At 37.6% G+C, this 19165-nt stretch overlaps 3 protein-coding genes across 4 annotated transcripts; 1 reads left to right on the top strand and 2 right to left on the bottom strand.

Moving 5' to 3' along the window:
* Window positions 1-233: 233 nt before the first annotated feature.
* c19h1orf109 (c19h1orf109 homolog (H. sapiens)) lies at window positions 234-5454 on the bottom strand. The gene is made up of 4 exons (XM_026929507.3): window positions 4957-5454; window positions 2487-2666; window positions 851-969; window positions 234-686 (listed from the first exon to the last, which is right to left on the bottom strand). The coding sequence occupies exons 1-4, from the start codon at window positions 5223-5225 to the stop codon at window positions 646-648; spliced, it is 609 nt and encodes a 202-aa protein (XP_026785308.1). The 5' UTR covers window positions 5226-5454; the 3' UTR covers window positions 234-645.
* Window positions 5455-5840: 386 nt separating this feature from the next.
* Window positions 5841-12260, top strand: cdca8 (cell division cycle associated 8). Its single transcript, XM_026929647.3, has 11 exons — window positions 5841-5981; window positions 6321-6421; window positions 7890-8018; window positions 8113-8150; window positions 8867-8942; window positions 9055-9119; window positions 9261-9340; window positions 10071-10166; window positions 11495-11624; window positions 11761-11847; window positions 11937-12260. The coding sequence occupies exons 2-11, from the start codon at window positions 6328-6330 to the stop codon at window positions 11970-11972; spliced, it is 831 nt and encodes a 276-aa protein (XP_026785448.1). The 5' UTR covers window positions 5841-5981; window positions 6321-6327; the 3' UTR covers window positions 11973-12260.
* A 163-nt stretch (window positions 12261-12423) lies between these two features.
* LOC113535999 (uncharacterized) lies at window positions 12424-19038 on the bottom strand. Of its 2 annotated transcripts, none has more exons than XM_053228606.1 (9): window positions 18740-19038; window positions 18481-18558; window positions 17353-17385; window positions 17068-17154; window positions 16287-16467; window positions 15995-16099; window positions 14715-14783; window positions 14297-14356; window positions 12424-13851 (listed from the first exon to the last, which is right to left on the bottom strand). In XM_053228606.1, the coding sequence occupies exons 1-9, from the start codon at window positions 18812-18814 to the stop codon at window positions 13751-13753; spliced, it is 789 nt and encodes a 262-aa protein (XP_053084581.1). In that variant the 5' UTR covers window positions 18815-19038; the 3' UTR covers window positions 12424-13750. The 2 variants fall into 2 exon arrangements, with proteins under 2 accessions (XP_053084581.1, XP_034154293.2); XM_034298402.2 differs by having other exon boundaries at window positions 12424-14207.
* Between the last annotated feature and the right edge of the window lie 127 nt (window positions 19039-19165).

Below are 19165 nucleotides of genomic sequence, written 5' to 3' on the forward strand. Positions count from 1 at the left end.
TGAAATTTATTTTTTCTCATTCCTGAACACCTCATACATGATGTAAACAGAACACTGACACATGTCCTATGATAAGTCAATTCATTTTTTTCAGTTAAATTAATTAATTCAATTAAAAAGTGAAGCAACCAAATTAGTTATTGTGTAACCATGTTTTCTCTGATTGAAGTGATTTTATATTCATTCATTCATTAAAAAAATAGAAAAGTGTGAGTTAATAAGTATACACGTGATGAGATTCAAAAATGTGAAATCATTTTACTATCCTTTCAGATGTGTGCAGCATGGAGCCAAACATGTCGTTTATTAAAATCACTACAGCTGTAGAAATCCATGAAAAAAAAAAAGATCAGGGATCTTGTGTAAGTCCATAAAAACAGAACAGATTGAGGATGCTGTGATGCTCCTGTTGGGAATTCTTCACAGGAAGAAACTATGATTGCATTCCTTTAAACTACCAAAAGCGAGTTCATGCAGCGGTTGTAATATGAGAGGATAAGGACCAGACATTATGCGTCACAACTTGGGTTACGGAGTTTCCGCCTGGTAATTATAGCTCCGAGTGACACTGGAATATATTTCTTCCAATCAGGACATTATATACATGACATAAGATGAGGAGAAATCCCCAGATCAAGGCATTGCTTAATCAGATTCCATGAAGAAGGACACTTGAAGGAGCGCATCTTTAAAAAAAAAAACAGAAATAATAATAATGAGAAATGTTTAATAGCATATTAAGAATTAAAAGATTCTGTTATGTACATTATAATGTAAACAATTAACTGACCAAATACACCTTCAGGAAAGAAACACAAGGTTCAGTGGTCATTCGATAGGGATGGATTACCTGTAATTCTTTCCTCTTCTGTAGGTGAATCTAAAGATGTCCATCTCTTTGGTGCTGTCTCTATAAGCGTAAGATCATCAGGCTTCAGCAGCTGTAACAGGTTCTTCCTCTGGATATATCTGAACACAAAGCTAAGGACCACCACACAGGCCTCATACCTAATAAATTTATCACCCCCCGCTTCCAAAACATGTAGGCAACCACTACATCTTTTTTAAACAACTGTCTGTGCAACATCGAACAGCAGCTCTTATGTAACTGCTGGAGATCTGAGGAGAATTTCCATCCTCCATCCTCCAATCCAATCTGACAATCCTGATTTCTACAGTCGCCTCCTCTGAAGGTGCTTGCATGCTCTCCATCAATTCTTGACATAAAGAAATCCTGATTCATCCATGACAGTACAGTGGGTAAATTTGAAATATGGATGTAATTTAAATTTAGTATTTATAATAGTGATATTGCATAGAAATCCAAATATGCTAAATAGGCAGGTGGCTTGGAGACCTGATTGGATGCTTTAAACCAAACTTTTTGCAAGAAGGAACCCTTTTAACTCACTCACTAATGGTTAGAGTCTCGGACTTGTAACCCGAAGGTGAACCTGAAGGTTGTGGGTTCGAGTCTCAGGTCCGGTAGGGACTGTAGGTGGGGGGAGTGAATGACCAGCGCTCTCCCCCACCCTCAGTACTACGACTGAGGTGAGACCCTTGAGCAAGGCGCCGAACCCCCAACTGCTCCCCGGGCGCCGCAGCAAAAAAAAAAAAAGGCTGCCCACTGCTCCGGGTGTGTGTTCACAGTGTGTGTGTGTGTGTTCACTACTGTGTGTGTGCGCACTTGGATGGCTTAAATGCAGAGCAAATTCCGAGCATGGGTCACCATACTTGGCTACACGTCACTTCACTTCAGTAACTGCTTATCCTGGTCAGGACCACCGTGGATGGGACGCCAGGGCACCATGAACACACTCATTCACACACTCATTCACACCTATAGGCAATTTATCTTAGCCAATACACCTACTAGTATGTTTTTTGGGAGGAATTCAGAGAACCTGGAAGAACCTGACATGGACACAAAGAGAACATGAACAGAAAATCCACATGGACAGTAACCTGAGCTCAGGATCAAACCTGGGACCATGGAGCCCTATTCCTTTAACTGCAAAAAATAATACCTCAGTACAGATTTATTTTATGAAAATAATCCAACTATTCAAATACTCCTTCATCTTTGGTAATTGTTTTATCCTGGTCAGGGTTGCAGTGGATCTCGGGAACACTTGGTGTGTAGCAGAAATACACCCTGGATATTCAAATATTAGGCTCATTTATTGGAGCCACAGAGCTTTTTATTCTTGAACGTACCATTCCCAGAAAATACACTCCAAGTGAACCTTATTCATAAGGTTACCTGTTTTTGAGTTACTGAGATTTTAATTTTTTGAGTTGAGTCACATTCTCGATCCATCTAACCAACAGGGCTTCTGTAGTATGTTTACGTAACCACTATCTTGTTACATCCAATTACTATGGATGTGATGTGCTACTTATACTGACTCGGCAGCACACTGTAGAAAGTAAAGAGCTGGAGGTAACATGAGTACACAACACGAGTACACACAGATCTGGGATACTGGATCCGATAGTAGCGTTCCGTGTCCTGTAGCCACTCCAGCATGTCAGCGATAGATGGCGAGAGAGCACATCTGGCCACACATGTGCTGATGGGAAGGAAATCTGAGTTTTTTTCATACATCTGGAAAACAGCAGACACCTGCTTACAGACGGAATCTCGCACTAAGCCAAGAGCATCCCTGTAAAAACAACAAACAAGGTTTCAAGGCAAGCACAAATATTTATATATATACACACAATACCATGCAAAAGTCTTAGGCACCCTATTTTTTAGTACAAACTTTTTTTATAGATTTTTATTTGATGATTTCTACATTATTGATTAAGTACAAAAACATTTTCGATTCCAAACATTAGTTTTCCAGCACAAAATTAAATGTTATAGAAAAATGTTTGTATGTCAGTAAAGAAAGCAGCAGATTCCATAAGAGACAGTTTTCAGACAAAAAAACATAATGAAGGCTGCTGGGTTTCGCTGCAAAAATAAGAAGCAAGTGTGACAGTCAAAGTCTCCAGAAGAACTGTGGCTACTTCTGCACGATGCTCAGTAACACTTACAGCTCATTTCCTTATAAAACTGCACACACTGTACCTGAGACTACTAATCTGTTTTTTAAAGCGAAGGATCATCACACCAAATATTGACTTTGTTTCATTTATTACTGTTTATTGCTCTTTATAGTATTTTTTTTAATGTAAAAACATTTAATTTCATTATTTTTGAAGGCACCCTTTCTCTACAGCATTTCTTTGCATGTGCCCAAGACTTTTGCACAGTACTGTATATATATATATAATATGTGTGTGTGTGTGTGTGTGTGTGTGTGTGTGTGTGTGTATATATATATATATATATATATATATATATATATATATATATATATATATATATATATATATATATATATATATATATACAGTCAGGTCCATAAATATTGGGACAGTGACACAGTTTTGGTAATTTTGCCTCTGTACACCACCACAGTGGATTTGAAATGAAGCAGTTAAGATGTGACTGAAGCGTAGACTTTCAGCTTTAATTCAAGGGGTTTAACAAAAATATTGCATTAACCGTTTAGGAATTACAGCCATTTTTTACAGAGTTCCTTCATTTTCACAGGCTCAAACGTAATGGGACAAACTAATATAATCATAAATATTAGTATTATTTTTATTACTTGGAGGTAAATCCTTTGCAGTCAATGACTACCTGAAGTCTGGACCCCATGGACATCACCAAATGCTGAGTTTCCTCCCTTGAGATGATTTGCCAGGTCTTTACTGCAGCCATCTTCAGTTGCTGCTTGTTTGTGGGTCATTCTGCCTTCAGATTTGTCTTCAGTAAGTGAATAGCAGCTCAGTTGGGTTGAGGTCAGGTGACTGACTCAGGCATTTAAGAACATTTAATTTCCAAGCTCTTGGGCTGCTTTCACAGTATGTTTTGGGTTGTTATCCATCTGTACTGTGAAGCGCTGTCCTATCAGTTTTGCAGCATTTGACTGAATCTGAGCAGAAAGTATAGCTCTGTACACTTAAGAATTCATCCTGCTACTTCTATCAACAGTCACATTATCAATAAACCCCAGTGACCCAGTTCCATTGGCAGCCAAACATGCCCATGCCATAACACTGCCTCCACATGTTTGACGGATGATGTGGTATGCTTTGGATCATGAGCCCTTCCTTTCCTTCTCCATACTTTTCTCTTCCCATCATTCTGGTACAAGTTATCTTGCATCTGAACTGGTCAGGCTTTTTTTTAGAGGTTTTTTAGCAAAGTCTAATCTGGCCTTTGTGTTCTTGAGTGTTATCAGTGGTTTGCATCTTGAGGTAAACCGTCTGTATTTACATTCATAAAGGTGGCTCTTGATTGTAGACTTTGACAATGATAGGCCTACCTCCTCCAGAGTGTTCCTGACTTGGCTAGATGTTGTGAAGGGGTTGTTCTTCAATAAGAAAAGAATTCTGCAATCATCCACTTTAGTTGTTTTCTGTGGTCTCCCAGGCCTTTTGGTATTGCTTAGCTCACCAGTGCATTCCTTCTTTTTAAGAATGTACCAAATTGTTGATTTGGCCCTCCTAAAGTTTCTGCTATCTCTCTGATAGGTCTGTTTTGTTCTTTCAGCCTAATGATGGCCTCCTTCACTTGCATCAACACCTCTTTGGACGGCATATTGAGAGTTCCCATGAGCAGCTACCAAATACAAATTCAACACTTGGAATATATATATATGTGTGTGTGTGTGTGTGTGTGTGTGTGTGTAAAAACATTTAATTTAATTATATACACACACACACACACACACACACACATATATATATATATATATATACATACACACACAGTACTGTGCAAAAGTCTTAGGCACATGCAAAGAAATGCTGTAGAGCAAAGATGTCTTCAAAAATAATTAAATTAAATGTTTTTACATATGTATATATATATATACATACAGAAAGACAACTCACACTTTGTCACTTAACTCCCCCAGGACTGTGTCCACAGCATTGAGGAGTTTGTACTGAAGGCGCTCTGGCAGGTTTGGAAAAGTACTGAGAGGAGTGTTTGCTATTTCAACACTCTTCAGCGCCCTCAGCTGTTCTGCCAGGTTTCCCAAGGAACTGACTAAAGGTGTGCATTCCTCAAGCACTCCCTTCCAGACCATCTGATTGGCCTTCAAACTCTGAAAGCATTTTCTGAGTTCTTGATGCAACTGTAATACTACAGGCTGAGACATGAGCACACTTTCAGCAAAAACTAGTGACTCATTAAACAGTTGCCACCCTGATCATCATTTTTCTATCACTAACACAACTCTCACTATTAATCCATGTAAATGTAAATGAGCTCCATTATATGAGAACGGATCAAATATCTATAATTCACTCCCTTTATATATTTACTTCCCTTCAGCACGCGTGTGCCCATGTGGTACTTCCTGTTATTACACCGTGCGCCACAAAACCCACCAATCCAAAACGCACATCTATAGCGTCTTACAATAAGCTCTGCTGTGATTGGTCCATCTGTAGGACTCGGTGTCTGAATCAGACTCAAATGGCTATTCGATTCCTGAAACGTTGCATTTGATTCTGATTCTAATTGTGTGCGAGTGAGTCAATTTCTCGAGTCAGTTCTACACAATACATTATCAGTGTCGTTTACAACAAACTTGAAACGGAGTTAACATTTTATAGCTCTCCAGATAAATTAGCGTGGCTCTTTAGCTTTTAAAAACGAAAAAGAAACTATCAATTTAGTTGTCTTTGAGCTCGACTCTCAATGACTGGATTCAAAGAATCAAAAACGAATCGAATCTTTTTTGAACGGACCGGAACGCCCGTATGAATGACGCAACACAAAAGCCGGTCGCTTATTGGTTGATATATTTCTGCGAATGAATTTGAAAAAGCTTCTTGCCAACTGCTGTGCTGCTGGAGTACCTCGACGAGCAACAGTAAACGGAATAAAAAGAGTAAATAAACTTAAACAGGTAATGGAAAAAGCTATAACAATGTAAGAAAGCTTGTTCCCCGTCATTATGGTCTGTTGCTCGCCATGTTTTTGAAAGAGTAGCGTTATTTTCCTGCTAATGGCCGTAACGTTAAACTGGTCATGAGTCGGATTTGGTTTGGAGCTGAATTCTGTAGAAGTGTTGATAAAAGTTGTTTTATATAATATTCATATCTAAATAGGACGTTTGTAGCTACCATAGATACCATAGCTACCAACTGTAGCTACCATTTTCTAGTTAGCAGAAACAAAACAACAGAAACAACAACAACAAGGCGCTCGAGCTGACTGTAACCACCTTCACTGTGTTTCCTTCCAGAAACAAAATGGCGCCTAGAAAAAGGACCACTAATGCCAAGAGCAAAAAGAACCCCAAGATGCCCAAACTGGAAGCTTTCCTGCTCGACTTTGATGATGAAGGTGAGTTCATTGCCATCCCCTTCCCACACACTCAACACTTTCAACATGTCATTAAGTGCAAATGCCATGTAAGGATGTCCATTGTTTCATTATTCCCATGCACACATGTACACAGAGTAATGACAGTGCAGTGCCCAACATTCAACATATAACATTCTCTCACTCTCCACTTTATTAGAGACATCCTTCATCCTTGTAGTTACACTTTTTGTCAGCCTCCTCTAGTCCTGTCCTTTAAAGGAAACCTCCAATCTGAAACACATTAACTAAGTTTATATTGAAACACATTATATTTGTGATGTGTTCAGTGATTCTGGTAGTAATTTGTTGGTTGTTGCTGTAATTTCATTATCCCTGTGAGAAGTTAGAGGTTGTGCGCCTCACTGATGTTACAGGGGGTCATTCCTAGTGCGTATACAATGGCGTTCAATAAGGGGAAAAAATTAAGTGAGCTCAAATATACAACATGACATGCGGATAGAAGAAGAAAAAAACAAAACAATATTGTGGCCACGAATTAAGAATTCGTTCCCATGACTTAATAATAAGTCATCATGTTTTTATTTATCTGTTCCCTCATTTTAGTTAAATCACGGCCACGTTTTATTAATTCATTCCCTCGAATGCATTTGCCTAAAATGAGGGAACAAATTAATACAAATTAATAAAATATATATATATATTTTTTTTTTTTAACTGACAGGTTTTGCTGTTCGCTCCTAAAAAGAAAAGAGCAAGACCTTATTTCTCAATCATTATTTTTCAGTGATGTTCAAAGTCATATTAATGAGACAGCAAAAGTTAGACTCGAGGTTTCAGAAGGCAGTGCAGGAGTACAACAGAGTTGAGCCGAGTTATGACAGAGACTCGGCTCAGCTAGATAGAGATCTGCGAGCTGACAGGCACGATGTCGTTGACGGTGGTATTAGCAAAAAAGTTATAAAAGAAACCGTTTTTGTGTTTGAGCAGAGCGTAGAGATGAGGAGCTGGACAGACTAAAGGACTGCTGCTGCATCACTTTATTTATTTTATTTTTTTTAAACTAGAGATGAACCAAGAGCTAAATCTCATTGCCACCACTAACAGCGGGTAATGATGTAGCATTGTGAGTAATGTAAGAATCCGGTAACCAACATGCTGATGAATCTTGTTGATGAAAAAAAGGATTACATGAAGTACTATAGACTTGATGCCGGTTTAATGTTGGCTTTAAAGTAGTGTAGTTTCTTTAGTGAGACACTGAAGACTACTAAGACTGTTGTTAAAAATTCTAAGCAATTTAGAGATTATTTTGCAGTCCTATCTTTCTCTTTTTATCTTTATTTCTCCACAGGCATTAAAACAGTTTAGTCTATTCCACTTGATATTCTTATGAAAGCCCCAGGTGTCTAGCCATTCTTTGGTAACAGCTGTCCTTCAGTGCCAAATCAAACTTTCTTCTTTTTTTTTTTTTTTTTCTTCTGTCCAGTAAATACAATTGTTAAGAGGTTGAATGAGAAGACCAACAACCTTCTAAAAGATGCAGACAACCTGTACAACATGACTCTGATCAAGCTTCCCATGGCAGTGCGACAGATGAACTGGATTCAGTATTGCGGTATGTGTCTAATGTCCCGCTGTTCCTTTCACCACCTGCTTATTCACGTCACTGAATGTGCTACATTAATGTGTTTCCTCCATCTGCTCATTAGGTTCTGAAAAACCAGAAACGCCAGTGGATGAATCAAAGGTAAATCTGCTTTATGTGTAGTTGTAGAATCTCAACCTTGAGGCCTGAGATGGGGTTGGGGTCGTAGCAGATTTGTACCAACCTGTTATTCATAATGTACTTCTATGTATATGAATTTGATTTATGTAATATTTAATAATTAAAACTGTCAGATTATTATTATTATTATTATTATTATTAAAATAAAAATTTTGTCAGCCTTTATTTAATTCTGAGCTCTTCTTTAGCCCATTTACCCCAGACCACAGCGGCATGGCGTCCAACGTGCTCTCATGTTAATCAAAGTGGCCTTTAGACCGGACACTGGCAGCATTCAGAGCTGAGATTTAAAATAAATATAAGCGTGTTTAGCGCGGCGCGGTCATGGTTAATAGTTAGAGACATTACAAAATAAAGTGTTCATGCTATATATTGCGGTGTGTGCCCATAATCTAAACCGTACAGCAACTGTGTGCTCTGATGTTGCTTAAAGTCCAAACCTTGTGAAAGATCTAACTGTCGCAGAGGCTAGAAGTGGAAAAATTGAGTCTTAATTAAAAAAAAAAATTGAGTATATTATTTACAGATATCTGCACATTATATTTATTAAAGCAGCGCATGGGTCACGAGAATTTTAAGCCCTGAAAATGGGGTCTGTGGCCAAAAAAAGTTTGAGAACCTTGATCAGCTTCTGATTGTGTCTTTTCTGCTTAAATCTTTTCATTTGTCAAATCCAGCAAAAAGAGGAAGCTGCTCAGGTGGAGCTCACCATCGCTCAGGATCATACAGTTCCCCCCAAATCTGCCAAAAAAGGTAATTTTCATTTTTTTTTCCTCCTACCTCTGCAGTTTTTTGCTATTTGTTTGCTGATATTGATCATATCAGCGTTTTTTTTTTTTTTTTTTTTTTGTATCCATATTTGTAGATTCAAAGTCTAGTGTAAAGTCTGAAGATGAAGAGAATTTGGTGCCGAAGTCAACAACCAAAAAGGTCAGTGCAAAAACAGTAACATGTCACCTGTAAACACTACTGATTACACTACACACCTGTGAACACCTTCTTACTGCTGATTCTGTACACACGACAGTGTACTCGTATCCAGAGTCATTCTGTTAAATATCTTTACAACAGGGAAGAACAAAGAAAGCACCATCAACTACCAAGAAGGTCAGAGCTCTCTCTGTGAGCAAGCAGAACGGCACTATTAGAAAGTAAGTTGTATTTGTTTTTGTTTATACATTCACTGGTCACTTTAATAGGAACACCTATATACCTGAACATTCATGCGATTATCCAATCAGCCAATCATGTTACAGCAGTGCAGTGCATAGCATCGTGTTAGATACAGATCAACAGCTTCACATTCAATTAAACATCAGAATTGAGGGTAAGTGTGATGGATAAGTGGTTGGAGTATTTCAGAAACTGCTGATCTCGTGGGATTTAAAAATTTTTTTTTTTTTCACACATCACTCTCCAGTTTACACCGAATGGTGCGAAAAACAAGAACCATACAGTGTGCAGCAATTCTTGTCGCCTTGTTAATAAGAGAGGTCAGAGGAGAACGGCCAGACTGGTTCAGGCTGACAGGAAGGCTACAGTAACTCAAATAACCACTCTTTACAGCCATGGTGAGCAGAAAAGCACCTCAGAATGTTGGGCTACAACAGCAGAAGGCTGCATCAGGTTTCACTCCTATCAGCCAAGAACAGAAATCTGAGGCTGCTATGGGCGCAGGCTCACAGAAACTGGACAGTTGAAAATTGAAAAAATACCAGGGAATTTTTTTTGTTTTGTTCTAATCTTCAGCTGGATAATTGCATGAATGAGCAGGTGTACCTAATAAAGTGGTCTGTGTGCGTACATGTATTATTCAAGAGTATCGATTCTTTTCAAACATGAAATGTTCATCAGCGAAATATCTTTTTGTTCTGTGTTAAGATCCACCAGGAAGCAGCTGGTCACCCCAGCCAGAAGTTTCTTGGACTCCTCCATCATCGGTCCAACTCCACTCGTCACACCCCGATTTGACTCCAGGTAATTTCACACGAGAGACGCTCTGTCTCTTGGGATGGAAACTGCCTTCTGCTCGAGGTTTAATCTAAATTGTTTTTAATACTCTGGGATAAATTGCTTTCTGACATACTGTAGTGGCATATTTAAATAAATTTAGACTCTTATTCTTGTTTATATATAGCATTTAAAAGATCCACTGTGAAGGAATATGTAAGGAATGAAAAATAATGGGGTGTGCTAGTAAATAATTAAGCACATACTGGTGTGACCAAGGAGTACTGTTACCACCCTGGTGTTGATTATTTTCCTATAACATCCTGTCATGTTTTATTCAGTTTATGCCCCAGCAGTTTGCCAATTATACATTTTTTTTTAAATTTATTAAAGTGTTATATGTACTTTTTAAAATCCATTTACAGTTACATTTAATGTTGTGGAACATCCACAAAACAAGCTAGTTCCTGTTATCTTGCGTTATAGCAACTAGAAATGTTCATTCTCTCACCAGTCTCTCTTTTTTTTTTTTTTTTTTTTCCCTCCTTTCTCTCTTGATGTTAGTAAGACAAACACATAGCTTGACACATAATGGATAAACTACAGAGCATAAAGCACAAACGTGGCTTTGGTAAAGGTGCATTAGGAAAGATCAGTCCTAATAGAGCTGTTACTATGGAGCTGATGACGTGTTATAACTCAAGTGTTAATATAAACTTGTGATTTGCCTTGCACCCAGAACTACTGTCAGAGCTGCTGTTACAGAAAACACCTTCTGACCAATCAGATTCGAGAATTCAAAAGTGTTGTAATTAAGGAATAATACACTCCAGACTGTGCAGTTATATTTTCGGTGTGATGCGGCACGACACAAAGTGGAATATTTTCGTGTAACCGCATGATCTGGATTGTTATTACACCTGTACCACAGCGATTTGCCAGTGATTACAATGTTTAATTGATTAATGAATGGCATTAATAAATTTTAATGTTTAATGAGTTAAAAAGTCCCCGTGAATGAGCTGTCACTATAGAAATAATAACAGCTAGAACGACTGTTACAGCTAGAACGACTGTCCGAGCCAAGCAGTGATACAAAAATAATGCACACATCCTGACCAATCAGATGCAAGAATTCAGTTGCGCTGTGGCATAAAGGCTTGTAATGTACAGTGTAAAAAGAAATAAAAGCCACAAATGACTTGTGTAATAAAATTAGTTTTTGTAATTATATCTGTGCAGTATATCTGTATATGTGTAGTATATCTGTGATTTGCGTTTTAGCTATTATCATGCCACAAAGTTTGTTCTGAATTGTTAATGGTGTGTGTATAATGTGCTCTCTCTCTCTCCAGGTTGCCCAAGACCCCAGCAGTACGAGTTCCTCGTCACAGAGAGAAGGTGTACAGCATCTCTGTGAATGGATCTCCCATCGCTGGAGGCACAGAGGATATCGTCATCAATGTCCCTCTGGGCAACGGAGAGGTTAGTGCTTTTCCACCATTTAAAAAAAAAAAATCCCACGTTGAGAAAAACAGGAAGTAGTGTTTTCTGGAACGGGAAGCAAAATGTAGATTTGTGAACATGATAGAAAGTGATAGCAGCTGCTTATCTGTTTCAGTGCATTCAGCTGCTGGCCAGTGAGATGGATTCTGTGGATCTGAGTCAGCTGGATGAGAAAGCGATGCACAGTATCAGGCGGCTGCAGGTATACCTTTGTCATGTGCAGTTATAATGTTACACAGTTAACAATGCAAACATTACAAAAGTAAACATTTTCCCATTTTATTTGCACAGAACCGACTCACAGCTCTCTGTGGAACCTCAGAGTGAAGGCCTGAGATTGCACTTGATCAACTTTTTCAGAGCTTTGTATACACCACTCTGTATTTTCAGTCTTTGTCTGTTTATATCATTGCTTTTTCAATTCTCATTTTTTTAACCTCATGCCTTTTTTTTAAAAAAAAAAAAATCCATTTCTTTTTCCTGTTGTATATTGTCATGGGCATTGTCTCACTGTACTTCTGGTCAGAGTGTACTGTTCACTTATGCATTTTATTTTGTAAATATGATCCAAAATAGTAACCAGATGTTTCTAATGTTGTTTAGCCTTTTTTTTTTTTTTTTTTTTTTAAATCAAAAATGTCATTTTCATGATATTTATCTAATTCTGCTGCTTTTCTTGAGGAGCAGAATTACTGGATCTGTCTCCTAGAGCTAGGACAACATGTGTACAGTAGCGTCACTACAGTTAAATCTTTTAAATGATTTTGTCTAACTTCATGTAATAACTTAATATTAGGACATTTAATTCAAGCGTGTCTCTTTGTGAATAACATCCGGCTACATAAGAGGAATTCCAGCATATAAACAGCATTTTAAAGCAAATAACAGCTTTTTGTTGGTGGTGCTACTTTCCCTGCTCTATGAATGGTATTAAAGAAAAGTCTAAATACTCTCAAGGTTGAATATGAATTTAAGATTTTTAGACAGTTGATTTGATCCATCTGCTTTGCTCAGCATTACATTTATCTTTAATATACAAAACATCACTGTGTGATTTTTAGGCTATAAGAAGTTGCAGCTGCACTGATAAATGTAAACACTTTACTGGTACAGTTTCTCAGTTGTAATTTTCCATTAAAAAAAAAAAAAAAGACCATCACATAAGAGGTACATTTGATTTGATTTGATTACATCGTAGCTAATAATATGCAGCATGAGCATCACACCATCTGAATGAAGGATTTCTCCTCTGAGGTCTCAAGACTCTTCAACAATGATTTCTAAATCAAATCTACGCATGTCATGGGGACTGTAAGAGTGTCTTAAAGACAGTTTTTAAAGAGCCATTTTGACAATGCTGATATTAATAACTCTTAGCTGTAACCTTTCTCCTTATCAAAGTTGTATAAAAATGCTGCATTGGCTTCTATGATGCTTAAAATTGGCTCTGAGCCAGCGCATGTCTTCAGAGACGTGTGGATATAACCTGCTAAAAATCATCTGTAACTTGCTTCAAGTATTTATGGTCCTCAGATGTCCTTATTTATATGTTTATGTTTTGTAACATCTGGTTTTGCCTCATCACTTTTGCTTACTTTAAGAAATGACGACAAAATCTGCTGCCTTTTTTGCCTTATCCATGAGCACATGACTGATAACGAGAGTATGATCTGATTATCAGTTGGTCATCCAAGATTTGCCAAAATGAGCCAAAATTTAATTTAATTTTTTATTTGAACAACAACAACAAAAAGCTGCAGACGTTTCCATTTCAATAATTTCATCAAAACAGACTTTTTAAATCTCAGAGGTTCCAGATTCTTAAGTACTGGTGTTGGGCTGTTGCTCCTGAGGAGCATGTTTCTGCAGATCAGATTAGGTTTTGATGATTTAATTGTTTTAGTGTATATAGTTCTTGTTCAGTCCTTTTTAGTTTATTGTTTATTAATCCGCATTAATTGTATTAGTTTTTGCATATAAAATAATACAATTAGCACAGTAGGTTTGACGCTGCCTAGGACCTCCATGTGTTCAGAAATGGCCCTGCTTCCAAACAGCTAACTGCCTCTGCTGCTCATGCTGTGTCACGGGCCGGTGTAACACACTCAGATGGCTGTGGCATCGTCTGGATTTGACCTCCGGCGATGTCCGGATGATAGGGCTAGTACTTTTCTCTTATGCCACTTTGTAGCCCCAGGGCCAGTCTCTATATCAAAATGGCAGACTGATCACGCTGATCTCATGCTCATTATGAAAAACATTTTGCATAAAACTAAAATAACAAAAATAGCAGTTAATTCAAAATGAAATTTTTGATGATGGGTAGAAGAGAAATAAAATGCAAGATATGCATCTAATCATATACAAGTGTGTACAGGAATGAGTCCAATTTGCTGTCTGAAGTCTATCACAATAAATGCTTGTCTTTACAGTGTGGCTAAGGTTGACAGATGGCTTCTGGAGCAGTCGCTCTGACCCAGTCTGCAGAGTTTCCCCCTAAACACGTCACCATGTCATGGAGGAGACCTGTGATCTCAGGGAGCTCTTTAGCACAAGAGCCTTCTGCAGGGCCAAATACAATCACAAATCACATGTAATTACACAATAGTACACATCATAGCTTATAAATGACACACTGTCATTTCACTTACCATTCACTGATGTTTCCCTAAATGCATACTTTGGGACATCATAGATGCTTTCGGTTGCTTCTGAAATGGGAAAGATCAAAGCAGATGGTGAGTGAGTGAGTGAGTGAGACTGAATGACAGTGACTGAGTGAGGGAGTGCATTACAGTGAGTGGGTGAGTGAGTGAGAGTGAATGAGGGAGTGACAGTGAATGAGTGAGTCAATGAGTGAGTGAGTGAGCGAGTGAGGGCGTGAATGAATGAGTGAGGGAGTGAGTGGATGAGCAAGTGAGAGAGAGTGTGAGTGGATGAATGAGGGAAGGAGTGAGCAAGTGAGTGAGTGAGTGAGTGGATGATTGAGTGAGTGAATGATTGAGTGAATGAGTGAGTGAATGAGTGAGTGAGTGGATGATGGGAGTGAGAGATGAGGTGGACACATACCATGGACTCGCTCACTGGCTCGCCGGGTTGATTGAGGTGTATCATAAATGACTTCCTCCGAGTGCAGGGCTGCAAATACATTATACTGCTTACAAACGATATAAATTACATTTTCTAGAATAATGTACTGAAATAAAATATTTTTACTGTTAGTAGACATATCTGTTAAATATCGTTTTAACACATATCTGAAATTTCCACAGTTTCCCCCACACCCTAAATTGGCCAAGACGTATCTGGGGTTTCACTATCAGTTTTGCGCTGTTGCTTTGAGGATAATGCTGCTGGTGAATAATGGAAGTTCGTGTGGCACAGAATCTTTTCTTTCTACATTTATACCAGTTTAGTTTTGCACTGGAGCTACAAGCAGTGGTTAATAATTAAAGAGATCCTGTGACATAGTGTAGTTATATAATAAGACCAACCCCCACCTTCACCCCACGATACATCCGAGGCATCTTGGTGTGTTAAAAATGGATGGTTGAAATTGGTGACAGATACAGTATATGGCCAAAAGTTTGTGGACACCTGACCATCACACCCATATGTACTTGTTGAAGATCCCATTTCAGATTTATTCCCCCTTTGCAGTTATAATAAGCTCCACTCTTCTGGGAACTCTTTCTACTAGATGTTGGAGTGTGGCTGTGGGGATTTGTGTTCATTCAGCTACAAGAGCATTAGTGAGATCAGGCGCTGATGTTGGTGAGGAGGTCTGGGGTGCAGTCGGTGTTCCAGTTCATCCCAAAGGTGTTCAGTGGGGTTGAGGTCAGGGCTCTGTGCAGGACACTCAAGTTCTTCCACTCCAACCTTCACACACCATGTCTTCATGGAGCTCGCTTTGTGCACAGGGGCATTGTCATGCTGGAACAGGTTTAGGCCTCTTAGATCCAGTGAAGGGAAATTGTAATGCTACAGTGTGCAAAGACATTCTATACAATTCTGTACTTCAAACTTTGTGGCAACAATTTGGGGAAGGCCCACATATGTGTGTCTTGGTCAGGCATCCACAAACATTTGACCATATAGTGTATCTTAAGTGATATCCCCCATCAAATAAGGCCTTGCTTCATAGCTAATGTTGCCAGCAAGTAAAGGAAGTCACCAAAATGTAGGTACTTTGATACTTGTTAGTAACATTAATCTCATATCTCCAGGGAAAAATTAAAGAAGCAAATATCAGAGGAATCTTGTCTGATCAACTGTATTTTGGCTAATAGTAACAGTAAAAGTGCGGAAACTGCATTTTTGCCTAGCAAAAAGACAACAAATGCACCAACGTTTGCAAAGTGGCAGGACGTCATAATCATTCTCGAGTTCAATCACTTCAGCCTTCTGTTTGACTTCATCCTCTGCGTACTGACTGCTCTCATCCTGGGGCATGTCTGAGGTCATGAAGCAAAAGAAATACGTTAACAATATCTGCTGTTCATATATTATACTGTTTCATTAAAACAAAAATAAGCATCTAGCAGTTTCATTCAAAGGTTAAACTCTGAATTAAACTACTGTAATGGACTAGACTTATTTATAAGATTCAGTTAGAAATCAGTTCAGTTCGGTAAAATATACCAAGATCAATGTAGATATGGGAGGTTCTGTTTGGTGTAACAGCGTCAGACGGCATGCTGGGTGAGTCAGGCTCAGCAGGGTGACAGAGTGGCTTCGGCTCAGGGGTGTTATACACATGATGGTTCATTGCTTGCAAAAGCTGGCACATCCACTGCTGTCTGAGATCTGCTGTTTCTGCAGCCTGTTGGTGAACACTTCAAATTAATTAAATGAATACTTAGCTTATGAACAAATACTTAAACTAAGTAATATATAATATACAATAAAAAAACTCAACATTTTAACATTTAGCCAAACTTTATTTTTTACATTTTAACATTTACCCAAACTTATTTTTAAAATTTACCCAAACACGTTTTTAACATTTTAACATTTACTCAAACTCATTTTTAACATTTACCCAAATTTATTTTTGAAATTATAACATTTACCCAAACTTATTTTAGCATTTTCCTAAACTTTAACATTTACCTATTTGTCAGTTTTATGATACTAATTTACTGATATGTACTTTAGTAAAGCAAGGCATGATTCCCAATTTTGCTCCTAAATATGTTGCTAATCAAATCACAGTTTGCATTCAGCAGGAAATCCATACATGAAGTATGAGATAACACAAAACACAAGTGATCCCTGTTCCCTGTTCAAAGCAACAGTCAGTGATGGTACTTTCCAATGAACTCCTACAGGAGAATGTTTTTATACTAGCTGGTAAATGACTATGGACCACATCCTCAAACAAACACAGTACTGAGCAGAGAACGGCAGCATGGGAACTCACCAGGACTTTCCTCTTCCCGTTTTTCATAGCGATCTCAAAAATATAGTGCTTTTTCTTAGTCCACATTATCTCACGCACAGACTCGACCTGTTAATCACCAACCACAAAATAGTGAAGTCTCACAAAGCCATAGTGATTATTTTAACTGGGCATGTGACTGTTAAATAATGGGATATAATTAACAGCTCAGATTAAAAGCCATTAGTAATTATGTTTGTGTTTGAAAGCCAGGGTGATTCTTCTGACCCCTGAAAGTGAGAGGGAGAAGTTGAAGTCACAACTTACCTCAATAAGGTAATACTGTCCTCTGAGGTCTGACTGTCAGAGAGAAAAAAAATAAAAACAAAACAAAAAAACACCAGCATATTTTAATGCATTTTCACATACTCTGTCTTTATTCCTTTCGTTTTGAATGTTTAAAGTGAGGTCCAAAATGAAATTTACACAATCTCCCCTAGCTAATAGGTAATGTAGTTAAACACTAATAAAAGTTTATAGATAGCAGTATAACACTGTAAAGTGCATGTCTAAATAATCACACACTAGTCTAAAATGACACTAGTCTACATAAATGGTTTCATCAAATAACTGAATTAGCAATATTGAATCAATATATAAATTAATTCATAAACTAACCAAGTGAATAACATTTTTAAACTGTGAACTAAACCTCCTACAAGTGCGACTTCTGAAGTTTGTGCAGAAGTGAACTTTGGATCTGACATGGGAAAAATGTGATTCTGACTTCAAGATGACTATTACTACAGTTTTTAAAACTATTCAACATACTTTTGTTCGTTTTTCTACATAGCATTGTGTCACGCAGTGTCATAAACCATATGAGCAAAGCTTTTTTGATATTAGCAACTTTACTTTTTCTGTTCCATGTTATTGTATAATGACTTATTTTTTCATATATTTTTTTTTTTTTTTTTAAGTAATATGCTTTCATGTGACAGTATAGAAGCATGTAGTGCTGCAATTAGTCATACGTGTCAGGACAAAAACAATTCCCATTCCTTTATTATTGCAATTGTTTCTAGTCACTTTATTATTTGATTTAAATTATTATTTGCATTGTATGTGTTTCAAATATACACTTTTTAAATGTAATGCACAATCACATATTACAATTCTCTAAACATTAGTATTCGGACTAACTGCTCAACTCAAAGCAGTTCAGTTGAAAAGAGACTGAAAAAGATGAACAGAACTGAAACCAAAGGCTGCTTTCAAATGCTTCAACACAATGGACCAGTTTCCAGACATAATGCCATGCCATGGCAAACCGTTCCACTGTCTTTGAGCCGTGTTTAGCTCATCAAGCGAACATAATCTAACTACAGAAAAGCTAAAATTCAATACAAATTCATTTGAACATGTAAAAGCTGAAAATTTGACACAAATACTTACAGTTCTTCCATGTTTTATATTGTAGAAGAAAAGGGTTGCGTTATGAAGTTTGAACCAGTAAGTAACCCACCTCAGCTTCTAAAATAATCAGTAAAACGATGGAGTCATTACAGAAGCAGGTCTCTTTTCTCTTCATAAATAGACTAAATGCTGAGAATGTGATCGATTCAAACTCAGAGTTATGATCTAGAAAATATAAAATACAACATATGTTGTATAAAAGACTCAGCCAATCTGTATGAACTTAGTAAACACTTACTATTTTATCTTTTCTTTTCTTCAGAAACCCTTGGCATAGTGACACACACACGACTGAATCTTCTCCAGCAGACATGTTCACCTGCTGCTCTGCTGCTGATTTCTGAGCCCAATGTGAAACTTGATGGACATTACCATATCACTTCCTGTTTTCGGACACCCTCTATCAGGTTATAAAACCCTTAATATTTAACAGATTGTTTTTGTTAATATTGACCAACATAAAGGTGGTAACTCTTCAAACTAGTTACAGTTACATGCATTATTATTATTACCTTCTTCATTATTAATGATAGTCATGTAAAATATGTTAAACTGACTTACATGGACTATGTAAAGCAGTTTGTACATTTCTTACTTTGTACTGACTACCGCATGTTCAATCTTCCTACTGAAAAGCGCAGAAGCAATGCTTAACAAAAATTAT

Source organism: Pangasianodon hypophthalmus, chromosome 23 (assembly GCF_027358585.1).
Source record: "Pangasianodon hypophthalmus isolate fPanHyp1 chromosome 23, fPanHyp1.pri, whole genome shotgun sequence".
Classification (NCBI taxonomy): domain Eukaryota; kingdom Metazoa; phylum Chordata; class Actinopteri; order Siluriformes; family Pangasiidae; genus Pangasianodon; species Pangasianodon hypophthalmus.